Source organism: Stenella coeruleoalba (assembly GCF_951394435.1).
Source record: "Stenella coeruleoalba genome assembly, chromosome: 14".
Lineage (NCBI taxonomy): Eukaryota > Metazoa > Chordata > Mammalia > Artiodactyla > Delphinidae > Stenella > Stenella coeruleoalba.
In genome coordinates this window covers 1,330,696-1,356,270 of record NC_137160.1, presented here as the reverse complement: position 1 = coordinate 1,356,270, position 25,575 = coordinate 1,330,696, and the positions used below count along the sequence as shown (strand labels likewise).

The 25,575-nt window shown below is 43.0% G+C and overlaps 1 protein-coding gene across 4 annotated transcripts in view; it reads left to right on the top strand.

Moving 5' to 3' along the window:
- ATP9B (ATPase phospholipid transporting 9B (putative)) overlaps positions 1 to 25,575 on the top strand; it is a 217,092-nt gene that overhangs the window by 126,223 nt on the left and 65,294 nt on the right. For all 4 annotated transcript variants that reach the window (XM_079941711.1, XM_079941710.1, XM_079941712.1 and 1 more), the window contains one exon: positions 13,183 to 13,343. In XM_079941711.1, the coding sequence (XP_079797837.1) occupies positions 13,183 to 13,343 (161 nt within the window). The remainder of the gene's footprint in view (positions 1 to 13,182; positions 13,344 to 25,575) is intronic.

Below are 25,575 nucleotides of genomic sequence, written 5' to 3'. Positions count from 1 at the left end.
GCTCTGAGAGATATTGGAAGACACCTAGGATGCAGGTTACACCTCTGAAAGTCTGGGATCCAGGAGAGTCCTGCTGGCCTGGCGTTTCTACACAGGAGAGGAGACGAGCGGCCGCTGCCTCCCCCGGCCCCCGCCCCGGCTGCTTCCAGAACAGCGGAGCCTCAGGGTCCACACCCACTGCCACTGCCCCGCTGGTGCTGAGTAGAGGCGTCCACAGGAGAACCTACGTGTAGCACAGGAAGAGCGCCCGTCCAGCAGAAGGCTCAGCACAGAGCATGTAGGTAGGATGAGGTGCTTTGTCCTTTAACTGCTTCACCAGGCAAAAGACCCTCAGCTGAGTGTTTACTTCCTCGGTCCTTGTTTTGGTTACAACATTTAATCACTTTGTTTAATCTGTTCTTCTTTTCCCAAAGTATAGTAACGGCTGCCAGTTGAGCAAGTTTCACCACTTTTAAATAGAAATAGTGAAGGAGAACATTCTGATAAGCAAGATGTGGCCAGTCTTCATTTCATAAACCTAATGGGAGTCTGTGTAGTTAATGGAAAGTACAGCTACAGATCTCATTACGAGAGTGGGAATAATATCATTTCTGTTCACATCAGCCAGCCAGGGAGGCCCGTCTGCGGCAAGGGGACGGAAGCCGCAAGCTCGGCCATACACCTTAGCTCCCTGGAAGCAAACCAGAAATTTAACCAGGCTGGAGCTAAGCTGAGTAACAGAAATCATGCAAAAGCACTTTGCAAGTTGTAAAGGCTATTGGCTTGGAAATTGCTAGGGTCATAAGCGGTCAGAAATTAATCAGTTATAAACAATTTAGACCAAAAAGAAGCCATTTTATGTGTTATTAATGGGAACTCATCTTGTTAAAGTAAATTGGTTATGCATTTCGTTTGTTTGAAGCATTTAAAAAATTTTTTTATTTATTTAATTCATTTATTTTTGGCCGCATTGGGTCTTCGTTGCTGCACGCAGGCTTCCTCTAGTTGCATCAAGCGGGGGCTACTCTTCGTTGCAGTGCGCGGGCTTCTCATTGCGGTGGCTTCTCTTGTTGTGGAGCTCGGGCTCTAGCCGTGTGGGCTTCAGTAGTTGTGGCTCATGGGCTCTAGAGCGCAGGCTCAGTAGTTGTGGCACACGGGCTTAGCTGCTCCGCGGTACGTGGGATCTTCCCAGACCAGGGCTCGAACTCGTGTCCCCTGCATTGGCAGGCGGATTCTTCAACCACTGCACCACCAGGGAAGCCCTGTCTGAAGCATTTTCACCTGCATTTTTTTTTCACAGGAAACATGTCAGCTTCACCTGAATGGCCCGTGAGGGGTCCGTCCCCCCTGCGGATGCCACAGTCTGTCTAAAATCGTACCGCCTTCTGTCTCCTGGCTTCAGCCAAGCTGCAGCGACCTAAGACTTTAGTTTTGAGCCAGAAGCCTTGACAGACCACCTCGAGATCTGAAGTCTTTTCTTAGCTCACCAACGCCCTTTCATGGTGACGCGTGTCCCGGGTCCTTGGGGGCTCTCCTCGCCTCCATGACAGGCCAGGGTGCCAGGGGTGTCTTGTCAGACTCCTGCTGCGTGGCTGGTTCTTGCTTTGGCCGTAAACGGCCTCCACCCGAGTCAGAGCCTGTTGGGTATACTTTGCCCTATGACAATTCACTAATTACTAGAATTTTAGCTCTTTTTGTGTAGGGCCCCCTCTCCGTCATTAGGTGCACGTTCTGAACAGCTAATATGTGTAATTACGTTTAAAATAAGTGCGCTCCAAGTGATTAACAGCATTTTGATGTCAGAGTTGTGACCTCGCTGTTGTCTTCTGGTGGCTGAATAATTAACTCGTGTCTGAGAGCTTTCGAGTGTGAGAGTTGCCTAACACAGGGCTTCCTCGTGGAAGGTTTGCTGGCTTCCGGTGACCCTGAGCTGCCATCTGGTGCAGACTCTAAGTGCTGCTGTCATCTGCTGCTAATTGCTGTCACCTGCCGTTGCAGGCCCTCGGCGGAGATGGCGTGAGCAGGCGGCCTGTCGCCATCGGCGCGGGTCCTCTCAGCACGCGCAGGTGCGCCCCGGAAGGAAAGCAGGGCGGCGGGCTGGGCTTGCTCAGTAGAAGCACTTTTCAGTTAGTTTGCATTTTAATACACAAGGTGGGGAAAATGGTGACCGTCTTGTGAAGGTTATTACTTCACTAAGTCCAAGCGTGTTGCCTGTTTTATGATTTGTTTTAATGGTTCTGGCACTTAGGAGCCTATTAGGCTGGCGAGGTTGTTTCCACGACGTTCTACAGAAGACTTCTGTAATCCTCTTTCTCAAGCGGATAAGCTTCGGTCGGGGCACTCGCCTATAGCACCATGTTATAGTAATGTATTTTACTTGTAATTTAGAGAACAAGAAGGATGCCCTGATTTGAAGGCTAAGCTGTCCCCTGTGGCACTGGCACAGCTGATAATCGCGAACTGGAAAGATGTGTATATCAAATAGTTTACAAAATGAAGCCAGCTGTGTTTCCCTACATACTGTGGCTTCCTGACATGCATCATTAAACCTTATTAGCTACTTCCTTTTACAAAGATTCTTGTAGTCTTGAACATTGCATATTAACATTTTCTGCCCCTCCAACTGGAAATTATTTGCTTTATTGTAGAGTGTCAACTTGCTCTGGTTTCTGATGCGTTCTAATTGGTACTTTAGAGTATAATCATCGTGAGATACCACGCCATGCATTTCTTTACTTGGAAATTAATACAGACCTTTTCACCGTATCTGTCAATCTGGGCAACTTTTCACACAACTCCCAGCTCTTGGGATTGCTTACAAGCCATTAAGTATGAAATGGTTCATAAAGTGTCCTTGAAGACATAAAGTAACACAAAAATTTTAGATGGTTGAAAGTAGTGCTATATTTTGCCAAGATCCCAGTAATAAACCTCTTAAGTAGACGGTTAATAATAAAAGGGTAGTTAAGGAGATGAAAAGGTTATTTAACCGTATTATGCTTGTCATTTAAAAATTTCAGCAAATCTCCTGAATTCCGTTTTCCTTTCAAAAGAATGCAAATCATGAGAACTATGGATTTTGAAAACTAAGTAACGCTGATTCAAAGTTAGGTGTTAGGCCAGTATGATAACTTTCTTCATTCTTTTTCTCTCTGTGCCATTCTGTGTCTGCCGTTCTGCTACGCTGCCTTAAAAATTAATTATGTTTACCTACTGTTAACTTTCGTTTGTTAGCTAGTTATGCTGATATGTTGGTGGGACAGAGAATGGACAAGATAATAGCAATTCTGAGGTGTTTCAAACACTGACCAGGGTTTTCTGTATCTTTTCACACGTTTAATATAATCACAAAGAGGTGATATGCATTTCATTGAGACAGAATTTCATGAGTTCAGTGAAACAGTGATCATAGTTTTGTTTCCGGTAAATATCTTAGACACAGATCTTGTCAAGTCAGCTAATGACTCTTGATTTAAAAACCCTACTGAGTGGTTTTATGTCGTGATGGGTGCCAGGTATCTGGAGACTGGGGTGGAGACCTTAAATGGTCCATAAATTCCCACATATTTACACAATAAACCAACAAGCGGTGAAGGGGGTAGTGACCCCATCGCAGCCTTTGTGTCTCCTCGCGGGCTGCACGGTCCAGCGTGCATTATAGTAGCGCCACGCTGCCTGCAGACACTGAGGCGTGAAACATGCTAAGCTAAGCTCTGCCACACGCAGCACTTAGGCGTCGAGGATCTTTCCTGCCGATTGTCTTTTTTTCCCCCCCCTAAGATACTGTTACTTAGAATTAACAACTTTATAATACTGTGTATGGGACTGAAGTAGTCCTTAAAGAAACCAGACTTTCTGGAATCTATTATTATATAGAAAAATTGTTAACTAATGTCTAGTAAATTCCCTGGCACAAACCATGAAATGCATTTTACTTGTTGGTATGCCAAAGAAAGAATTTAGATGGTAACGTTTTGAATCACCGAACAAATCTCGGACTTTGTTATAGAAATTCATCTGTATCATGACCTCTTATGAGGAAAATCTAGGGCTGGAAATTAAAGTTTCATATAAATGAATGACCTTGTTTACTAATAAAAATTTAACCATTCCCTTTCCCAGAATTTTATTAGGAAAATAACCAAGCAGGTAGAAGGGTGTCTCCCCGCCCCCCCCCCCCCCCCACCAGCATCCCATGCAGTTTCTTTAAAGAAACACAGCAGTTCTTCTGGCCCTGTCCCAGGCGGGCTCCAGGGAGAAGGGCAGCCCTGGTACCTGCCTGCCCGGCCATTCCCTGTGCCTCCCGTGCTGGGGGCCACCAGGTACTGGCTTTCCCTGAGAAGGAGCTCTGATCTACTCCCGTCGCCTAAATCCCAGTCTTTCCCATCATGTACGGTCCAGCAGTTTCAAGCCACTAACAGGAATGCGTCCTTCAATATGTCGCTTCCTGGGTGTTAGAAAGCCACCAAATACTTTTCCAGCTCTTTGAAGAGTTCAGAGGGTGCCCTGAAGGGATGCAGTCACTGTGCTGGGGAATTTTGGGTGCAATAGTGTTAGAAGCCCTGGCTGTATGTTCAGCCATTTCTTTAGCAAGCAGTGACAGAGCCCAGATTTTAACATCATTATTATTGATGTGCTTAAAAATCTAAGGGTATTTTCTATTCAATAATATATTTTATAAATTATATTTAAATGAATATTTAAGAGTATATTTGAAGGGTGTTTCTAAAATGCACACATCCACAAACAATATTTAAAATAAGGGACTCGCCACATGCAGGAGAAATAAAGACACACACACACACCCATATCTCCCGGAAGAAAAATGTGCTAAATAGTATAGCCTCCTCAGTATGAAAAATCGACCAGAAAATGAAAGGTGAGGACTGTCCCATATTTCAACAGATTTACAAGAAGCCATGGTCTGCCCTTTCTCTCTGAGTCTGTTAAAATTTTAAGACTCCTAATAAAAGGCTTTCTTTAAAAATATCAGAACCATTTAGAGTTCTTATTAGAAAAAAATCTATTTTTCATGTTTCTAGGGAAAAAAGAATTTCCAAGAGTGTGGGGACTTTTAAAGTCTTTGAAGAAGCATAATATAAAAGTCACAGTTCCTGAGCATATCGGTGACCACGCACAGAATCTGCTCTTGCTGGCATTTTTCCAGACTTTTTTTTTTAAAAAACACAGTTACTAATCCCTAAACTCATGGGTATTGTGTTTTTGGATAGTAAGGATTCGAAAGTAGGTTAATGCTACTTGTAAAATATCTGTTAAAATAAATATAAAATTACCAAAATAAACTGCTTATTTAATTAGATTAAATTGAAATCAAATGCCTGACCTCAAATTTCACTTACATGACTGATGTTGAAGGTTGAGGTTTCTGGTGTCGGTAGATAGCTCAGGCTTGAAGTAATCATTTTGAATTGGTGGGTGGTCTTAGCAAAACCATTTAAAACTGATAGCTTTCTACACTGTTAAGACAAAAATAAGGTAAATATATGCAGGATCTCTAAACCACTAATGTAAGTTGTTGTTACAGCTTTATTGATTTAGTTTGTAGATCTAAATCTTTAAAAACAGAAAAGCCATAGCACTATACTACTGTACCGATTACCTACAGTATTTTAGTTGTCATATCTTTAAATATGACAAATATCAAATATCCTTATTTGATAGTAGATTTTTATTTGGGAAATTTCCTTCAATATAATTAATTCATCATGTTAAAGTCTATAAATTCTGTCTTGGATTCTTCATGACAACATAGATATTTATGGTAACTTTTTTTGTTGTTAATAAAACTAAGACAACATGTATTATATATACTGAATTGGCTGATCGAAGATCGAAGTTCTGCTTTTATCAAAAGCAGGCTTTCAGCATTCGAAAAACAAAAAAAGCAACAATCTTGAGCGCCCTCTGTTGGCGAATCCGCAACATACTGCACCTTCGCTTTTGCTTTCTCTCCCCAGCTAAGAGAAATGTTTTTATAAAAGCAACAACGGAATATCAACAGGAAACATGACAGCAGTGCACACAAATCATATTCAGCATAGTGTTGGGCTGATAGTGGTTTGTGTGGTGTAGTCTCCTTGCATCCCTGGTTTTTAAATAACCTGTGTGGACTGTTGTAAAATAAGGCTGGAACTACTGTACATTAGAAAATTATGGTCTCTTTGAAATATTCGGTGCTGTATTTTCATGTAGTTTGTGTGCATAGAGTACAAATTAAACTTCCAACGGTTTCCAGACCGTTTTGCATATTTGTGCACCCTCATCTTTGTTTTAAACATGGCTTCGATGTGTCTCAAGTTGAGCCTATTTGAAATAGTTTATAGTAATTATTAGAAACACAAAATTAAACTAACCACTTAAAGTCACTATATTGCTTTAAATTTGATGACTTTTTAATATACTGGTTACGCCTTAATAAAGGCTCTACTGTGACAGAGGCTGTCAGACAGTAACAGCCTTGACCAAATTGTCCTGCATGAATATAAAAGTAAGTCTGCATTTTGCAAAACCAGACCTGACGTGTGTATATGTGTATGTCCGTATGTCCATAGATAGTGTGCTATTTTCTGGCATTTTTGATGACTATAAAATGTTACGTGGATATGTGTTATAGCAAATGCTGAAGCCACTATTGAAATTTCTCAAACGATCTGGTAGGTTGACGGCTTGAGAAGACAGCCACATTCTGCACTCATGAAGCCCCCTTCAAACTCAGCAAGTAATATGTTTGTAGATTTTAGGAATAATTTCACCCTTAACAACATGTTTATCGTGTCTAGCGGACAGAGTGATCTGACGACGTGCATTGTCCTAAACACGGAGCTGATCGGTACCAAGGTTGTGTAAACTAGGTGAGGGCTTGCACTGGGTCCCCCCTCTCCTGAGTTTCTCACATTAACATGGAAAGAGGCTGTACTTCCTTGCTGAGGAGCTGAGCTTTGCATTAAGACTTTTTTTGTTTATCTAAAAAATGTAATAACCACATTTTCTTTTCTTTTTTTTGATTTTTTTTGATGTGGACCATTTTCAAAGTCTTTATTGAATTTATTACAATATTGCTTCTGCTTTTATGTTTTGGTGTTTTGGCCACAAGGTATGTGGGATCTTAGCTCCTCAGCAGGGCATCAAACACGCACCCCTGCATGGGAAGGCGAAATGTTACCCACTGGACCGCCAGGGAAGTCCCCCCATTTTATTTTTAAATGTTAAATATTCAAGGAAAAAAATATCTTATGTGATAACTATTTGGTAAGCAAGGAAGAAACCTTAAATGCTGAATATAGAATAGTCACGCAAAATTTATTTGCAGGTAAAAATGTAGAATATGAAATATTCTTTCAGAATAGACTTTTAAATGTTTATTGTGTAAATATAGATTTTGACTTTTAAAAATTAAGGTGATATAACATTAAGAATTATCGTGCTGATACTTACTTAGGGAGCTTTTAAAGCACAGATTATTGAGCCAATAGACTAGAACGGCTAAAAGAAGTGCTTCTTATTTCGCAGATCACTGGGGCAGTAAATGATAATAGCCGAGTTGTCTATGGGTGGGTGGCGCCTGCGTGCAGGACAGACACTTAGGACTGAGGCGTTCATATCCAAAGATGAATGAATAAATAAACTGGAGAATAAGAAAAAAAGGGCTACCTCGCATCACTTTAAAAAAAAACAACTAATACTTTTAATTTAAACTCCAAACTGGAAAAAAGTTATCGCTGTAAGATTTAGGAGTTAGATTTAGTGTAAGAGTTTCAATTATTTGAATTGAAGGTATGTACTTATTTTTTTCTTATTTTTAAGATTCTACTAAAAGTAGAAAATATAGGACCGATTTGTTTCAAAGATATTTAAAAGAAATGTGTTTTTTAATTTTTTATTATTTTTTTAAATAGCACAGCACCTGACATTTTTTTTTATTAATTAATTTATTTATTTATGGCTGTGTTGGGTCTTTGTTTCTGTGCGAGGGCTTTCTCTAGTTGTGGCAAGCGGGGGCCACTCTTCATCGCGGTGCGCGGGCCTCTCACTATCGTGGCCTCTCTTGTTGAGGAGCACAGGCTCCAGACGCGCAGGCTCAGTAATTGTGGCTCACGGGCCCAGTTGCTCCGCGGCATGTGGGATCTTCCCAGACCAGGGCTCGAACCCGCATCCCTTGCATTGGCAGGCAGATTCCCAACCACTGCGCCACCAGGGAAGCCCCAAGAAATGTGTTTTTTTATAGGAATTTCAACTAGGTTAAAGCAGTAGCCCTATGTCAATTTTGTAGTCACAATCCAAATTCTGAATGATGTGGGGCTGATGGGCTGATCCGAGAATAGTTTTGCTGCTAAAAGATAAACAACGTTAACGGTAATGTTATAGTTTCCCCTAAGTAGTCTCTCACGTGTGAAGCTGTCTCTCTGTCTGTGTAGAGTCGTCGTGAGTGCATTTGCTAGTAGATTGGAGGCGTTTGTTTTTCAAATTGAGATATATTTACAGGGAAAATATAGGACAAATTAAAATGATATTTAGCTTTCTGCAAGAGTTTAAATTGGCTTTTTCACATTTTGCATCTTATGGTTTTGCTATACTAAAATACTTTCACGTGGCAAGTAAGGAAATGTGAGTTTTAGAAGCAAGGTTACAGTACTTGGATGTTCACATAACATTGATCCAGGGGTAACATCACGTGAGGAGCAGTTGGCAGTGCTTCCTTTTATGCCTTTTGTTTTCTCTGCTACTAAGTTTTTATAACACGAGGCTCCTACATTGATTTCTCGGGGACTTAGGGGGACTTTGAGATGGGCTGGAAACGCATTGTGTTACTGAGATAAGGTGGGGTCTCCTTCGTCCATGGGTGCCTTAAAAAACCTGACTGATCTTTTCTTGATTAAGCAGGAGGATACTGTATTTACCCTTCATTGTTGGTATAAACCATTATTTTACTGAGAACCATTAGCTGTTTAGAACTTGGTACATAAATTAAAGAGGAGCTAAGTGGATCTGTGATCGTTGCCATTAGTAGCGTTTTAGATTATACAGGCAATTATTGTGTTCATTATCCCAGAGCAGCCCCTTCCCAGAGCCATTGTGGCATCTTAGACATTATGCACAGATTTTCCCTTGGAGATTAAAATTTCCAGTAGCGTATTTAATTTTGTTATCACAGTTGTTTCAAATCAAACAAATATTATGACAAGTGGAAGAAAATTTGCTTTACTAATATAGGAAATTACAAAAATGTTGAAAATTACTTCCTAGTGTACTTACCTTTTCTTATACAGTCATAATTACTTCAACTGATTAATAATATACCTTAGGGGTAAAAAGGTCTTGAAATCATAGTAAAAGCTCTCTGGCCTGTTCAGATGTTCTAGGAAATTTTTGAAAGAAAGAAGAGTTTCACATCAAAACTCAGGCTACCACCTTCTTTATAGAATTTGTAGCTTTAAAGTTAACTAGCTTTCATATTGAATAGTTTTTGAGTCCAGATTGCATTTTAGACAAGTTGAAGAAACTTTTAAGGGTGTTCTAGTGAAATGAGTATAAAATTGAAAGTGACCTTTAAAAAAATAGTTGAAGTATCTCTTTTCTTCTCACTGTGCTTTGTTAGAATTGACCACCCCCCCACCCCCACCCCCACCCAAAAAAAGATCATACTATATACTATAGCTCAGTTGCAATTATGTTCGAGGAAGAATAATCATAGTTCAGGAAAGGCTCCTGAAAGAAAGCAGGGAACAGCCCATTACTGAGAAGCTGTGTTTTCTCTGCTAAACCTTTCATTCGTCCTTTAAATCAGAAGGGGTTGGTGAAGACGACATTCAGTTATAGTCACTAGTCAGGCAGTTGAGCACATGTGTCCTCGTCAATTAGAAAGGTATTAATACTTTGAATTAGCTGAATATCAGTGTGCAGTGGGCTGCTTGTCATGTCTCCATCCTATATGGGTCATTTTTTCAAAGGAAACTTTGTCCTCATTCCTGACTGTTTTGTCCCAGCTCTTACAGTCCTTCACTGCCATGATGCAGGGGAAAGTGTGAGGCAGTGGTTATGCATTTTGCAAGACAGTGATTCTTTATTTTATTACAAAAAAGGCCAACTCTGGAAGGCCAGATTAAATCATTCCTTTCACTTTTTAATGGGATTTGGATGAATAGAGTAAAATATGCACTTTGCATTCATTGATAGCATCTTTACGTTGAGGTAATTGAGTCTTTTTTCCCTGACTGAATGAGTAATGACTTCATCTGACCCTCCGCGAGGCTTGGAACTTAGGCCGTCTTTGTCACCGCAGAGGGCCCGGGCTTTGAAACATGCTCTACTTCCCTGGCTTAATTTTTCTTCATTTTAATCCAAAACCCTATTTTTCTCAATAATTCAAGCATAAACTATATAGTAGTTGAAGTAGCGGAAATTGCAACGTATTTGTCCTGGTTCTGCCGGTTTTTAAATGGAGTTGATAAATCAGGCGCCATGGCCCTGGCCGCCGCTCTCACGGAGCCCAGTCCCGCTCCACCGGGGAAGCTTCCAGAACCGTCGGCGCGGTCCTTCCCGCTGCTCGTCCCGGCCCAGAGGTGGCGAGCCCGGACCGGCTGGCCCCATTGCCCACTCGCCCGGTCCGTGCGCTGGAAGTGACCGCTAGGGCGGCAGGGCGCTTCCCGCAGAGCCCTGCCCGCAGAGCCCTGCAGACACGGCCGGCCTGGCCGGGAAGGGTCTCATCTGCGCACAAGCTGCGCACAGGAGACAGCGCATCTCTAGGACTTGCCTAAAGTCTCTGGGGTTCCGAGTCTGAAGAGTGCGCGCGACCAGAGGAGGCCGCGGGTCCCAGGCGAGGGGGCGGGGCCTGCTGGGGTGGTGGCTGTGGAGAGGAGGGGCCTGGTGAGGGGAGGGACTTAGTGGGGGTGGGGCCTTGTGGTGGGGTGGGGCCTGGAGGGGCGGGACCTCTGTGGGTGGTGGCTTGGAGGCGCAGACGCTGCAGAGCCGCCTCGCCCCTGGCCCCGCTCCCACCTCCAGGGCCCTTGCAGGTGGGGACCCGTGGCTCCCAGACCACTGCGCAGACCCTGTAGTGTTGGGATTGGTGTGGAGGTAGGGCGAGTGTGCTAGACAGACTTCCAGCGGTGTAGCTTCTGGGTCCCTGTTGTCATTCCCGTGGTTTCTGGAGCCTCTAAAGGCCGTTAGGTGTCAGCCAACAGCAGTGATGACGGGCAGCTCTAAGAAGTGACTTCCCCCATAAGCTTGGTTAGAGATTTCTCTTCTATAGGGTGTATTACTGGTGTTCGCCTTATACTTCCTACTAGATGGGCTGTTTCTTGAAGGGTGAAATCTCATAGTTGACTCATTTTTCATAACCATAGAGTTCAGCAGAAAATGTAGTAGGTATTTAAACTTGCTTGTATAATGAGTGAATTTTCTTCACTGCTGCACTTCACTGGGTTTTCTGACAAAGTTCTGTGCTTTCTTTGTAACTACAGGTGCTAACGTTCTCATGAGCCTTTGTGGCAAACCCTACTCAAAAGCAGATATAAACTAAGCAGTGAAGTGTGGGAAGGCTAGCTTTTCATTGGCCAAAGACATGGTATTCAAAAGGCATTCCAAACTAAACTGGTATTAAGTAGGTTAGTAATTCTAGAAGTTTTAAATTTGAGAATAATAGTAGAGTTTTGGTAATCATGTTTTCTTTCTTAATTTCTCTTTTTCAAAATTTGTACCAGATTCAGAAGAAACTCAGATGGCAGATGGATAACCTGATAGGATTCAGTCTTCTGCTAGTGTCATATAAATTACATATAAGCAGTTCTGTTCAGCACCTGCTGTGCCCTGGCCTGAGGGTGACCAGTAGTGACAGTGAGCTTTGCCACATTGTTTGGGCTTCTCCAGGCACCTCTGTTAGGAGATGGGTAACAGCAGTTTACAGAGGAGGAGAGTGAGGCTTAAAGAGTGTAAGAACATCCCCCAGGGTCACACAGTTAGTAAGCAGAGACTCAAATCCAGGTTTTTAATAATAATAATAACAATGATAATAGTAATGACAATAGTAGTAGCATGCATGCAGGCTTGCTCTCTACCAGAAGCTGTGCTCCCTGTGCTGTGTGTCCTCTCTTTCCCCCCGGGTCCTGTCAGGAAGACATGTTACAGCCCATTTTACAGATGGGAAAGCTGATGCTCAGCTTGCCCAAGGTTGTGCAGCCAGGTGGCAGAGCCAGACTAGCCTAAACACAGAGTCTTGAGGGATCTTAACTGCCGTACGGCGTCACTTGTCCTCTTTGTGGCTCTAAAGCCCTTCTACAAAGCCTGGCACCGCCCTCCCCGCTCCTCTCTCTGCCCCCCACGCTGCATTGCCCGGTATGTCATTAGTGTCATACCGCATTGTCATTCAGCAATGACACTAAGCACGGAGCAGGACTTGGTGGAGGTGCTGGGCTTGAAATTGAAGCTGCATGCTTCAGAAGAGCTGTGTTCTCTTCGCTTGTAGAATGGATGGTGTCTGCGTATCTCGTTCTTACTGTCCCCAAGATCCCACACAGGACGCACACAGAAAAGGAACTAATTCTTATTGACATAATTCTCCCTCACGTTTTGCTCAGCTGGCAAATGACCCACAGGATGAACTGGAGTGTGTGTGCCTTACCGGGAGGACCTAAAGTACAGGACCTCCGCGAATTAACAAGCTGTCATTGCAGGCTAACCACTCCCCCTGTTGCTTTCCTTCTTAATTAAGAGAAGTTCTTTTCAGGGAGGCTCTTGGCAGAGAGAGATGACAGACATACTGTCCTGCTCTGAAGAAAATCCTAAGTGATCCCCTGACGTGGCACGTGCAGAGGAAAAGGCGCGTGTGCTCCCGGAGAGCTGGCCGGGCTGCCGGGCCGTCCGTGCGGCTCTCGTCCCGCATCCCCTTTTGTCCACTTGCTGGTCGTAACCTCATTATCTAGAGAAAGGATCTGAGTTTTTTGTGGTTGGATACTCAAGACTCGTGTTTTCTCAGTAGACTCTTTCTGGAAATGCTCTGGGGACCATGGGTCACTTTCAGAAATTCTCCCTAAATCTCTAAAAGGCTTTTCAGAAAGAAGTGTGAATGTCAGGAGAAGTTTTCAGAAGAAAATGTAAAGTTAGTACATTTTTGTATTTCAGTATAATGAAAGCTAGTACAAAAGAAGATTTAAGAATGTGGTTCTGTCCTAACTCTCCATTTTCTTTCAGGTTGGTTTGCTGGACCTTGAGCTCAATCAGCTGACCAAAGCGCTGTTTTTGGCGTTGGTTGCCCTCTCGGTTGTCATGGTGACCTTGCAGGGATTCTCAGGTCCCTGGTACCGCAGTCTCTTCCGCTTTCTCCTGCTCTTCTCCTACATCATTCCCATAAGGTGGGTTTAAGAATGAAGAAAAACAGATGTCTGGTTTCACTGAATATGATGTTATTGAATGTATTGTTCTCAGTGTGAAAGAAATGATCCACCTAGAACGAAAGAGGGAACCCCATTGACCTTGCTGTGAACCCCATTGACCCTGCTGTGAACCCCACTGCCTGGTGTGAACCCCACTGACCCTGCTGTGAACCCCACTGACCCTGGTGTGAACCCCACTGACCGTGGTGTGAACCCCACTGCCTGGTGTGAACCCCACTGACCCTGCTGTGAACCCCATTGACCCTGCTGTGAACCCCAATGCCTGGTGTGAAGCCCACTGACCCTGGTGTGAACTCCACTGACCCTGGTGTGAATCCCACTGCCCGCTGGTGTGAACCCCACTGACCCTGGTGTGAACCCTACTGACCCTGGTGTGAACCCCACTGACCCTGGTGTGAATCCCACTGCCCGCTGGTGTGAAACCCACTGCCCGCTGGTGTGAACCCCATTGACCCTGCTGTGAACCCCACTGCCTGGTGTGAACTCCACTGACCCTGATGTGAACCCCACTGCCTGGTGTGAACCCCACTGACCCTGGTGTGAACTCCACTGACCCTGATGTGAACCCCACTGCCTGGTGTGAAGCCCACTGACCCTGGTATGAAGCCCACTGACCCTGGTGTGAACTCCACTGACCCTGGTGTGAATCCCACTGCCCTCTGGTGTGAACCCCACTGACCCTGGTGTGAACTCCACTGACCCTGATGTGAACCCCACTGCCTGGTGTGAAGCCCACTGACCCTGGTATGAAGCCCACTGACCCTGGTGTGAACTCCACTGACCCTGGTGTGAATCCCACTGCCCGCTGGTGTGAAGCCCACTGACCCTGGTGTGAACCCCACTGACCCTGGTGTGAACCCCACTGCCTGCTGGTGTGAACCCCACTGACCCTGGTGTGAACCCCACTGCCCACTGGTGTGAACCCCACTGCCCGCTGGTGTGAACCCCACTGCCCGCTGGTGTGAACCCCACTGACCCTGGTGTGAATCTCATTGCCCCGTGGTGTGAACTCCACTTACCCTGGTGTGAACCCCGCAGCCCCATGTGAACCCCACTGCGAGCCCCACCCAGTGCCAGCTCAGCCGGCCTCCTGGGACTGAGTCTCAGGGTCAGCACTGCCCATCTTAGCTGTTAACCCAGTCCTTCCCGCATGTCCTTCTGCAGCTGCCAACAGACAGCTCCTATTCCCATATCTCTTCAGCACATCTTCTTTTCTTGGGAATTCCCAGGGTTTTCTCCTTTGCTTTCATTAATCTTGTTTTTCTTCGTTTCTGTTGCTTGTATCAGTTCTGAAATGTTATGTGCTGTCACTTCACTACTGTTTGTGTTGTGTGATGCGAAAGGCCAGGTGAGAACTCTCTTCCTTCTTGTTTCTGGGGCACTTCTGTCCTTAACTGATAGAAACCATTGAACAATATTCAACTTTTATTTTTTTAGTATTTTATTTAATTCTCTTTATTTATTCTCTTTATTTTTTTTAATTCTCTTTAACTTCTTTCTTCAGTAAACTGACAATGTCAGTATGTATATCCTTTTTTTTTTTAAGAGTTTCCTGTGCTATACAGCAGGTTCTCATTAGTTATCTGTTTTATACATAGTATCAATAGTGTATATATGTCAATCCCAATCTCCCAGTTCATCCCACCTCCACTTCCCCCTTGGTAACCTTAAGTTTGTTCTTTACATCTGTGTCTCTACTTCTGCTTTGCAAGTAAGTTTGTCTGTACCATTTTTCTAGATTCCACATATAAGTGATATTATACAATATTTGTTTTTCTCTTTCTGACTTACTTCACTCTGTATGCCAATCTCTAGGTCCATCCACATCTCTGCAAATGGCACTATTCCGTTCCTTTTTATGCCTGAGTAGTATTCCATTGTATATATGTACCACATCTTCTTTATCCATTCATCTGTCGATGGACGTTTAGATTGCTTCCATGTCCTGGCTATTGTAAATAGTGCTGTAGTGAACATCGGAGTGCATGCTTTGTATATCCTTTTAAAAAGTCTGATTATATGGGACTTCCCTGGCAGTCCAGTGGTTAATACTCTGCGCTTCCACTGCAGGGGGCACAGGTTCAATCCCTGGTCAGGGAACTCAGATCCCACGTGCTGCATGGTGTGGCCAAAAAAAAAAAGTCTGATTACAAAATGAGAAAGGTACAAGGCTTTCTGCAAATCTGGCTTGTTCTAGTTTTTCCATCAACAATTTTCTATTTAGGGTAACATGTTCGGTCAAGCTTGGAGAGACTTACTAGACAGAATTATGACTGTACCTCTGTTTAGCTTCATAATATCTCATGCCTACTTCAGCACAATACTTTTCCTTGTTTTTCACAGTCTGAGGATGCAATTATACAGATTTAGCAGAGAGATGAAAACCATAAAACATAAAAAGTATAGAGGGCACTGATTTAGGGGCCTAAGGCTTACATTTGACTCAACCAAGTTTGTTTTCCCATTGCAAAGTTTCCATTAAACTATGAGTAGCGATACTTTTAGTATTTACTAAATACGCTTCTGCATTTAATAAAGAATAGATTAAAATTTTTTTTTGTTTTGCAAAATACACAATTCTGAAAAGTAAAGTGCTTTTTCTTCTACTGACCTAACACTTTTTTTTTTAATTTTATTTTATTTATTTTTTTGTACAGCAGGTTCTTATTAGTCAGCAACTTTATACACATCAGTGTCTACATGTCAATCCCAATCGCCCAGTTCATCACACCACCACCACCACCCCCCGTCACTTCCCCCCTTGGTGTCCATAGGTTCGTTCTCTACATCTGTCTGACCTAACACTCTTAAAAGGCTTTTCCAGCTTAAGGAAGAAAAGCTGTTTCATAGAAATTCTCTACAGAATTAAAGATGTTTGAGTCACCTGATCCAGTTTACTTTGTCTGTCAAGGAAAATAGTACAAGACGTAACTCCTGTAACTCTAAAATGAATGTATGTTCCGTAGTTCGTTGTGTCACTGACAGCACAAAGCAAACGATCAGAACACTTTACGGGGCACGTCAGATTCCCTCAGACCAGCAACTTGCAGTTACATGTCTCTAATGATTATGTTCTTTGCGCATACGCGTTAAAATGCTGCATAAGTCTAGCGGATCAGAAACAACCGTCTTGCCAGTGCTGGGTCAGGAAGGGTTTACCCACGTGAGGCGGATGTGGGCAGTACAAGCACGATGGTGTTCCACGAGGCGACAGCGCGTTCCTTCCGAGCAACACTTGAGAACCTCTTGCCAATAGGGTGTGTTTCTGTAAACGCTGATGTCGATGAGAGCTTGTGTGGCTTGGGAGGCAGTTTTCCTCTCATGTTCTGTAGGTTGGGCGGTCGGATCAGCGGGTGTGCAGGAGGCTTGCCAGGGAAATGCCCACACGCACATTCCACCACGTGCCCGGGGCAGCGCCTGGTGCCCTGCTCAGAGCCCTGCTCGGTCAGTACACCAAGAAGGGAGTGTCGAAAACGTTATCTACACAGGTACAAAATTCGCTTCCAAAGTTGGAATTAACTTTCCTGAAGTTTTGTTGAAGGAAGATTCTTAGGAGGTTTTTGTCAAGTTATTTACAAATCAGGTGCCCTTTCTGCGACATTTTACAAGTTTGAGCTAACCTACCAGATATTTTCAGTAAGGCCTCATTTTCCAGGAAGCATGCTTGGGGAAAAGAGTTCTTTCAACCTTACTTAGACCTAGGAATGATATTTAGGTATTGATGGCTTGGGAAATTTTTAGCCCATCCAGGTTGCAGAAGATGCTAATATTAGAAGATTCAGCATTTGGAAAGCATGCACAGGAGAGAAGTCCAAGGATGTGACTGGACAGCCTTTTGCTGAAGAGATTAGGTGTGGTACTCATGGACCCACTTAGCCATCTCAGCAGAAGTGAGGAATAGATGGGGTTGTCCAGCAAAGACCTGTGGAGGAGCCTTTTGTGTGGACGTGTGGACCCCCATGACACACACGAGAGCCCCACAGAGATTTTGAGAATATTACACCAGCAGTAACACTGCCAGCTTGGACTGGAAGGAACAGAGACAAGACAAGATCAGAAGCCTGTCAGAATCCCAAATTCTGCAGGCTGAAAATGGACTGATAGAGCTTCCTAGCTGTAAACATGTGCTGCGTTTTGAAAAAGGAAGAATAACTCAGAGACCAGAGCTGGCATGGGTCAGGCAGAGGGCTGTGGAGCTCTAATGCTATACCTACCTTGTATTCTTTTGGGGGAAAAACACAACTTGGTCATGGTATAATACACCTTCATGTATTACTAGGTTCCATTTGCTTGTAATTTTTGTGAAATTTTTGCATTGGTTTACGTGAGTGAGATTGACATAACTTTCCTTCTTACATCATTCTTTTGGTGTTTAGTATCAAGATTATGCTATTCTCATAAACTATATTGATGAGTCTTCTCTAAAATATTTTTGTTTAAAATTGTAATTATTTATCCCTTGGACATATTTACATCAAGGAGGCCATGTCAGCCTGAACTTCTTGTTGTGGAAAGATGTTTGACAGAGTTGATTTCTTTACTAGTTTAACTATATTTCTGAACTAGTTATAGTTTAAACAGTTAACTTTAAAGAGTTAGAAAAGCTGCTTTCAGGCTTTTAATTTCCTCTTGAGTCAGTTTTGGAAAAGTTACGGTTTTAAGGAAGTATGTCAACTGTACCTAAATATTCAAATTTTTAAAAAAATTTAATTTATTATTTTTTTGGCTGCGTTGGGTCTTTGTTGCTGCGGGCTTTCTCTAGTTGTGGTGAGTAGGGGCTACTCTTCCTTGTGGTGCAAGGGCTTCTCATTGTGGTGGCTTCTCTTGTTGTGGAGCATGATCTCTAGGTGCATGGGCTTCAGTAGTTGTGGCACGTGGCTCAGTAGTTGTGGCATGTGGGCTGTAGAGTGCAGGCTCAGTAGTTGCAGGCATGGGCTTAGTTGCTCCACGGTATGTGGGATCTTCTGGGACCAGGGCTCGAACCTGTGACCCCTGCATTGGCAGGCATATTCTTAACCACTGCGCCACCAGGGAAGCCCTCAAAGTTTTTAAATTAAATTTTGTTAATAGTGTTTTCTTGTTATCTCTTCTTATATGTAGGATCTGTGATATTGATCTTCTTCATTCTTGATACTTATTTCTGCCCTTTCTCTTTTTTTTCTTGATTAGTCTTCCAGTGGTTTGTCAACTTTAGCAGTCTTAAGGTTGAGTTTATTGATTTTCTATGCTATATAATATTTTTCTATTTTATTAATGTTACCTTACCTTATTTCTTTCCTCCTACCTTTGGTTTCTATTATTCTTACTTCTTCAGATAGATGCTTAATTCACTAGTTTTCATGGTTTTTCCCCTTTTTGAATATATGCAGTTGAGGCTATAAATTTCTCTGTAAGTACTACTTTGGCTGCATACTAAAAGTTTTCATATGTATAGTGTTTTCGTTATTGTCAACTACAGAATATTTTTAAATCTCCACTGTGATTTCTTCTTTGACCCATAGTTATTACAAAGTTATTTCTTAGTTTACAACCATATTTGACTTTTCTAAGTATGTCTTTGTTCATATTTGACTTAATTGCATAGTTGTCAGAAAACATAGCATTCATTATTTCAGACCTATGAAATATGTTGAGACTAGTTATAGGGCCTGATATTTAGTTGGTTTTTGTAAACATTCTCTGTGTGCTTGAAAAGAACATGGAATCTGAATTGTTGGCTGCAGTGTTTTATATGTCCGTTAGGTCAAGATTGTTCATCTTGTTTTTCAGTTTCTGTGTACCCCTGCTTGATTTTGTTCTTTCTTTTCTAACAGCTACTGAGGATTGTGTTTAAATCTCTGATCAGTATTGTGAATTCATCTGTTTTTCCTTGGAATTCTGTCTGTTTTTGGTATCATATATTTTGTGACTTTGGCATTGACTATATACAAATTTTTTAACATCTTTATTAGAGCATAGTTGCTTTACAGTGTTGTGTTAGTTTCTGCTGTATAACAAAGTGGATTAGCTATATGTATACATATATCCCCATATCCCCTCCCTCTTGTATACAAATTTAATTTGCTATATATTTCTTCTGAATTAGGCATTTTCTCATTACAAAGGGACTTTCTTTATCTCCGCTAAAGCTTTTTGCATTAAATTCTACTTTGTTTTATGTTAATATAGTAATGCCAGCTGGCTTTAATTTGCTTGGCATGTCTTTTTCCATCTTTGTACTTTCAACTTTTCTGTGTAATTATATTTATATGTGTCTCTTGTAAATAGCATAAAGTTTAATTTTTATCTACTCCCATAATTTTTGACTATTTAGTGCATACACAATTATTGTAATACTGTTATATTTTTAGTTTAAATCTATCATTTTATATTGTGCTTTTAATGTGACTTAACTATTCTATACTTTTCTACTTTCTTACCATTTTATTTATTATTTTTTATAATTCCACTTTTTTCTAGTAGTTTGTAAGTTTTCTAAGCAGTTTCTGTTCTTTTAGTATTCTAGAAATTAAAAACATTCTTAATTTCTCAAAGTCTAAAGGTAATCATTTCCTTTGCATGTCACCTTAGAAGTGTTTAACTCCATTTACCCCTTCTGACTTAATCCATTTTTGTCATTTATTCTAATTGTAGTTATTCTTAAACTCCAAGATATTACTGTTTTTTTAATTATTTATTATTTATGGCTGTGTTTGGGTCTTCGTTTCTGTGCAAGGGCTTTCTCCAGTTGTGGCGAGCGGGGGCCACTCTTCATCGCGGTGCACGGGCCTCTCACTGTCACGACCTCTCATTGCGGAGCACAGGCTCCAGATGCGCAGGCTCAGTAGTTGTGGCTCACGGGCCCAGTTGCTCAGCGGCATGTGGGATCCTCCCAGACCAGGGCTCGAACCTGTGTCCCCTGCATTGGCAGGCAGACTCTCAACCACTGTGCCACCAGGGAAGCCCAATATTACTGTTTTACACATTCCCTCTTTTAAAAAAAAATATTTATTTATTTATTTTGGTTGTTCTGGGTCTTAGTTGTGGCACTCAGGATCTTCGTTGCGGCATGAGAGATCTTTAGTTGCGACATGCAGACTTCTTAGTTGCAGCATGCAGACACCCAGTTTGCAGCATGCATGTGGGATCCGGTTCCCCAACCAGGGACCAAACCTGGAACCCCTGCATGGGGAGCGCAGAGTCTTAACCACTGGACCGCCTGGGAAGTTCCTACAGATTCCCTCTTAATTTTGGTTTATCCATGTTTTGTTTTTCTTGTTGCATTTCACACCTTCCACGTAGAATAATTTTTCTTCTGTCAGAAATTTATTTTTTTAGTTTTTGTTTAGTGCTGGTCTTTGTTGGGAACTCTCTAGATTTTTGCTTGGCTTTTCTTCTTGAAAAATAGTTTCACCTGTGTACAGATTTCTAAGTTGTCATGATTATTTTACTCTCTTTTGGCTTCCATGGCTACTGTCTACTAGCTGTCATTTAAGTCTTACTCCCCTGTGACCCTTCCAGCCTCTTTCAGATTTTCTCTCTGTTGTTGTTGTCCTGCTCTCTGATATAATATCTAGATGAATGTTTATTCTAGAATCTGTAGATAGGTTTCTTTCATTCATCCAAGAAAATTCTTAGTTTGTCTTTTTAAATACTGCCTTTGCCCTATTTTGTCACCTCTCTTTCAAGGTTGGTTAGATATCCACACTGTACCCTTTGTTTCTCCTGTTTTTACTTTTGTATTTCCCACCTTTTTGTCTCCGTGCTTTATTCTATTAATAAATAGTATTCCTAGTGCCCTGTCTTTCAAGTCACTAATTTCATCTTTGGCTGTGTCTAATCAGCTATTAAACCAATCAGTTTCTTAATTTCAGTTATTGGTATTTTTTTAGTTCTAAAAATTTTATTCAGTTTCTATATCACATTGACTATTTCATTTTTATATTTGCCTATTCCATGCAAGTATTCTTCTAATTGTTCTTGTGTATCCAGGTGTTTTATAGTTTGTGTCTGTCACGTGTAATATCTGATGCCTTTCGCAGTTTTGTTCTCTTGTATTTTTTCCTTGTGGCTCTTGTTCATGGTATGTTGTTTGGGTACTGTGTGGTGTTTGCTGTTGTGTTGTGCTGTGGTTTATTTGGGTTTTGTTTGTTTGCAATTATATTTAAAAAGCTAACTATAGGAATCATTTGAAATAAAAGATGAAAATATGTTTTTCCAACACAAATACCCTGCTTCTGAACTGTGTACTTGGAGGTACTGCCTGTCTTGGAACATCTTCATCCAAGTTCAAGGTTCACAGTTACTGAATTATTCAGGAAACGTGAGCCTGGCTCCATCTCCACGTGTAGGTGCCTTGGTCCAGGTTCTCTCTAAGTTTGAGAGTTAGCCCTTCATGGCCCCCCACGTCATGGGAAGGAGGCCCTCTTGTTGGACCTCCACCTTTTGATGTTCCTGGTCTTTACTTTTGCTCCTTGCACAGGTGGACTATGGAAGAGCAAGTCCAAACTCCTGGGGAGGGCGTGTACTCTCAGGGCAAAGGAGATTGTATGGTCGTCCCTGACCTCTCTGGTAGCTGATTTGGATTTAGTCCAGAAATTTCTCGCTATCTACTCAGTTCTTTATTTCTTTTAAGAATTAAAAAAAAAATTATACAGTATTTCTTATTGTTTTCAGTGGGAACATTGGTTCAAATAAAATACCTCCCGTTACCCTAGGTCACAGAACTGTTTTGCAATTTTTCTTTTTTTTTGACTGTGCTGTGCAGCTTGTGGGATCTTAGTTCCCCACCCAGGGATTGAACCCAGGCCACGGCAGTGAAAGCGCCAAGTCCTAACCACTGGACCACTAGGGAATTCCCTGCAATATTTGTGTAAAGGAAGTTATACAAATTTGATTAACTTCCATGGCAGTACTTCCCAACCTAAAATTTTGAGGTCTCAAATATGATAAACCTTATTCTTGAGAATGCACCAAGCTTTCTTTTAACAACAAAATACAACTATATCATAGAAAACCTGGGAAATGAAGGCTTGTATAGTATTCTATACAATGAATGCTATCCATCAATAAAAAGGAATAAACTGTTGATCCATATAAATTGGACATAACATTCTTGAAGTTACAAAGTGTAATGGTGGAGAATACATCACTGGTTGCCATGGGTAGGGCTGGGACAGGTGTGACTCGAGGGGTAGGGGTAGGAGGATCCTTGCTATGATGGAAACGTCTGTGTCCTGGGAGAGATGGGTGGACAGGGTGGTGATGGGAATCTCTCCGTGGGACACAGAGCAGAGAGTGCGTGTAAAGCTGGCAGAGCTTGGATCAAGTCTGCATTTGAGTTAACCGTATTGTCGCATCAGGTCTGTGTTTGGGTAACATGCAGTGGTCGTGCAACATGTTACCTTCAGGGGAAGCAAGTGAAGAGCACACGGGACTCTGTCCTGTTTGCCACTTCTTGTGAATCTAAACTATTTCGAAGTTAGAAGTCATTAAAAAGCACCCTTGATCTAGGAGAGTGAGTATCTGTCTTAGAGGCAGACTGCAGGCTCTTGAATCAGGGGGTGTGAGTCTGCTTTCTTGCGTTGATGCCATGACAGCTCTGGCCGCGGGCAGGTCTCCCAGCCTCTGCACCTCACGCGTTCTCACCTGTTTTTCCATGGGGCGAAGTTGTGTATAAAGCAGCGCGCCAGGCGCGTGACTCTGCTCTTGGTGCCTTTGTCCTGGCTCTTCTTACATTTCAGCTTCTTGTATCAATTGGTGTTGGCTTTTAATAGAATGCTGAGTACCTCTTTCGTCTTATCAAATACATTTACTACCTCATTTGCCTTTTAACTAGACTATGGTGTTTCGTCATGAAAGAGCTACTGATGCAGTTTTTAGATGATGTGAGTGTAAGGCAAAGGGGGATAACCGACGTGCCGAACAGCCTCTGGGGAAGGACAGCCGCTGCTGTCTGGGTGTGGCTGGAACAGGGAGCCCGACGTGCCCTCGGGCTCTTGCCGCGCCTGTGGACTCTGCTTCCCTCTGGCCAGCACCCTCCTCACCTGGCTACACAGATGGCGTTGGAGGCCTCGGGCTCATGTTCTGCCTTCTTAATTACACTCGTGAAAAGCGAGTACTTCTCTCCAACCCGTTGAGGAAAACTCCCGAGAGGGGCACCAGCCTCCCGGTGCCACTGCTTGCCTGCATGCAGTGTGGACTGTCCAGGCCCAGCACGGGCGTGGCCGTACGCACTGGCTGGGCATGGCAGTCTCCGAGAGCGCGGGGCCACCTCCTGCCAGCCCCGGGGCCCCGCTGCATGGGTTCGCCGTGGGCAGTGTTCCCTTTGGGACGAGAGCCGAGCTGAGCTGAGCTTCTGCAGCCGGGGAGGCTCCTGACTTTCTGCCCCCGCCTTTCCCTCCATCAGCTTCGTTATTAAGATTCTGCTGGATCTGGCGTGTTTGCCCTGTTTCCTTTTGCTATTCCTTCATCCTTTGACTTTTGGAGACATTTTAAGGTGTATCTGTTAAATTGCTTGTAATTAGTATATTGATTTATTTGTTTAGAAACTGAGAGACGTGCTATTTTTAATAGGAATATTTACCCTTTCACGTAATTGACACAGACTATTTGGCCTCACTTCTGCTGTGTGTATTTGTACTGTTGCTACACAGATGTTTTACATGCACGCGTGCACATACAGCCCGGCAAGCCCCCCCGCCCCCCCGCCCCGCATGCGGCCTGAAACCACTGTGAATGCTGGGAGAATCCTGAATTCCTCTGTCTCCATTCACCCCAAGATTTGACCCTCTGATCAGTATTTGGTTGTTGTGGGACCTGAGAAGATGGACTGATTCTCCCTGAAGAACCTTCTGGGTTTGTGCCCGTCCTCCTGACGTGGGAGACGCGGTCTCAGAACTGCAGGACCCGTGCTTACCAAGCCCACGGCCTGTGCCACCTCCTTACTTGCCTCTGGCCTCCAGGCTTTCTTTGGTTCCGTCCACCTTGAACACTGAGGCTCAATTTATTTTTTGAAACACTACTTTATTTTGAATCCCCAGTCCACCCACGCCCACTCCAGAACTTGATGATGTGGTTTAGAATTTTGCTTCTACCAATTTCAACTACCTTCCATACTTAACTAGATTTTCTGTTCCTTGGGACCCAAGACTACATTTTGTTTATCCTCTTGTGTGTTGCAGTGGATACAAATCACAGGGGCAGTTAGCCTATTGGGGGGAATATCCGATCCGCCAGTGGCGGAACGTCCATGTCTTCTGAGCCCCGGAGCCTGGCTGACCCCCTGCCTTCCTAGGTGGCACCCACGTGCTGCCCACCCCCATGCTTTCCATTTCAGCTCTGCCTTTTCTGTGAAACCTTTTCTGGCTGTTCAGGGCCAGTGATCATCTGCTCCACCAGCATGACTCTCAGCCACCCGCTTTGATGCGCTATTGCTGACACGTGGCATTTTCCAGGTGCTGTTACCAAGGCTCCGAAGGGTCAAGTCTGTCATCAGCCCAGATCATGGAACTAGTACATTTGGGAATTAGGAATCCATACAAGTCATATGTAACATCATTCCTGTAAAATTCCATTAAGCCGTGCTTCCCCCCGGTGCGGCAGCTTCAGGGGACTTTAGGGGGTTGATGTGACAGGAGTGGACTATCTGGAAAAAGGAACCTAGAGTCACTTCCAGTTTCTGGCTTGGGTGACGGGTAGATCACACCATTCACTGGTGGGAGAAGCGTCTCCTCCTCCTTGAGCAAGAATAAATTTGCTCTTATTTTGTTTGGCACAGGACGGGGAGGAAGTGGGAAAACTAGCTCCATCGTGCATATATTCATTTAAAGGTATTTGTGGTAAATCTAAGGTCAGATACCCTGTAGGCAATAGAATATGCAGTCTGAAGCCTGGGAGAAAGGTTCAAACCAGTAACAGAATATTACCATCCCAGTGCATGGCCGTGGGTGAATTCACCTAGTGAAAACATTTTGGAACCATCCCTTGCCATCGGTGGTGTCAAGAAAATTTTAAAGAATCACAGAATGAAAAATTTGGGGGGGAAATTCAGATAAAATAGCATCTGTGCTTTTTCCTTTAAATGACAATTTACAGGAAAAGGTTTTGATTACTTTAGATAAAACTTGTCATTTAAATGACTTTTGTTTTGCTCAGATTAGGATCCAAACATACGTCTCACTTCAGAGGAATGCGTGTGAATTATTTCAGG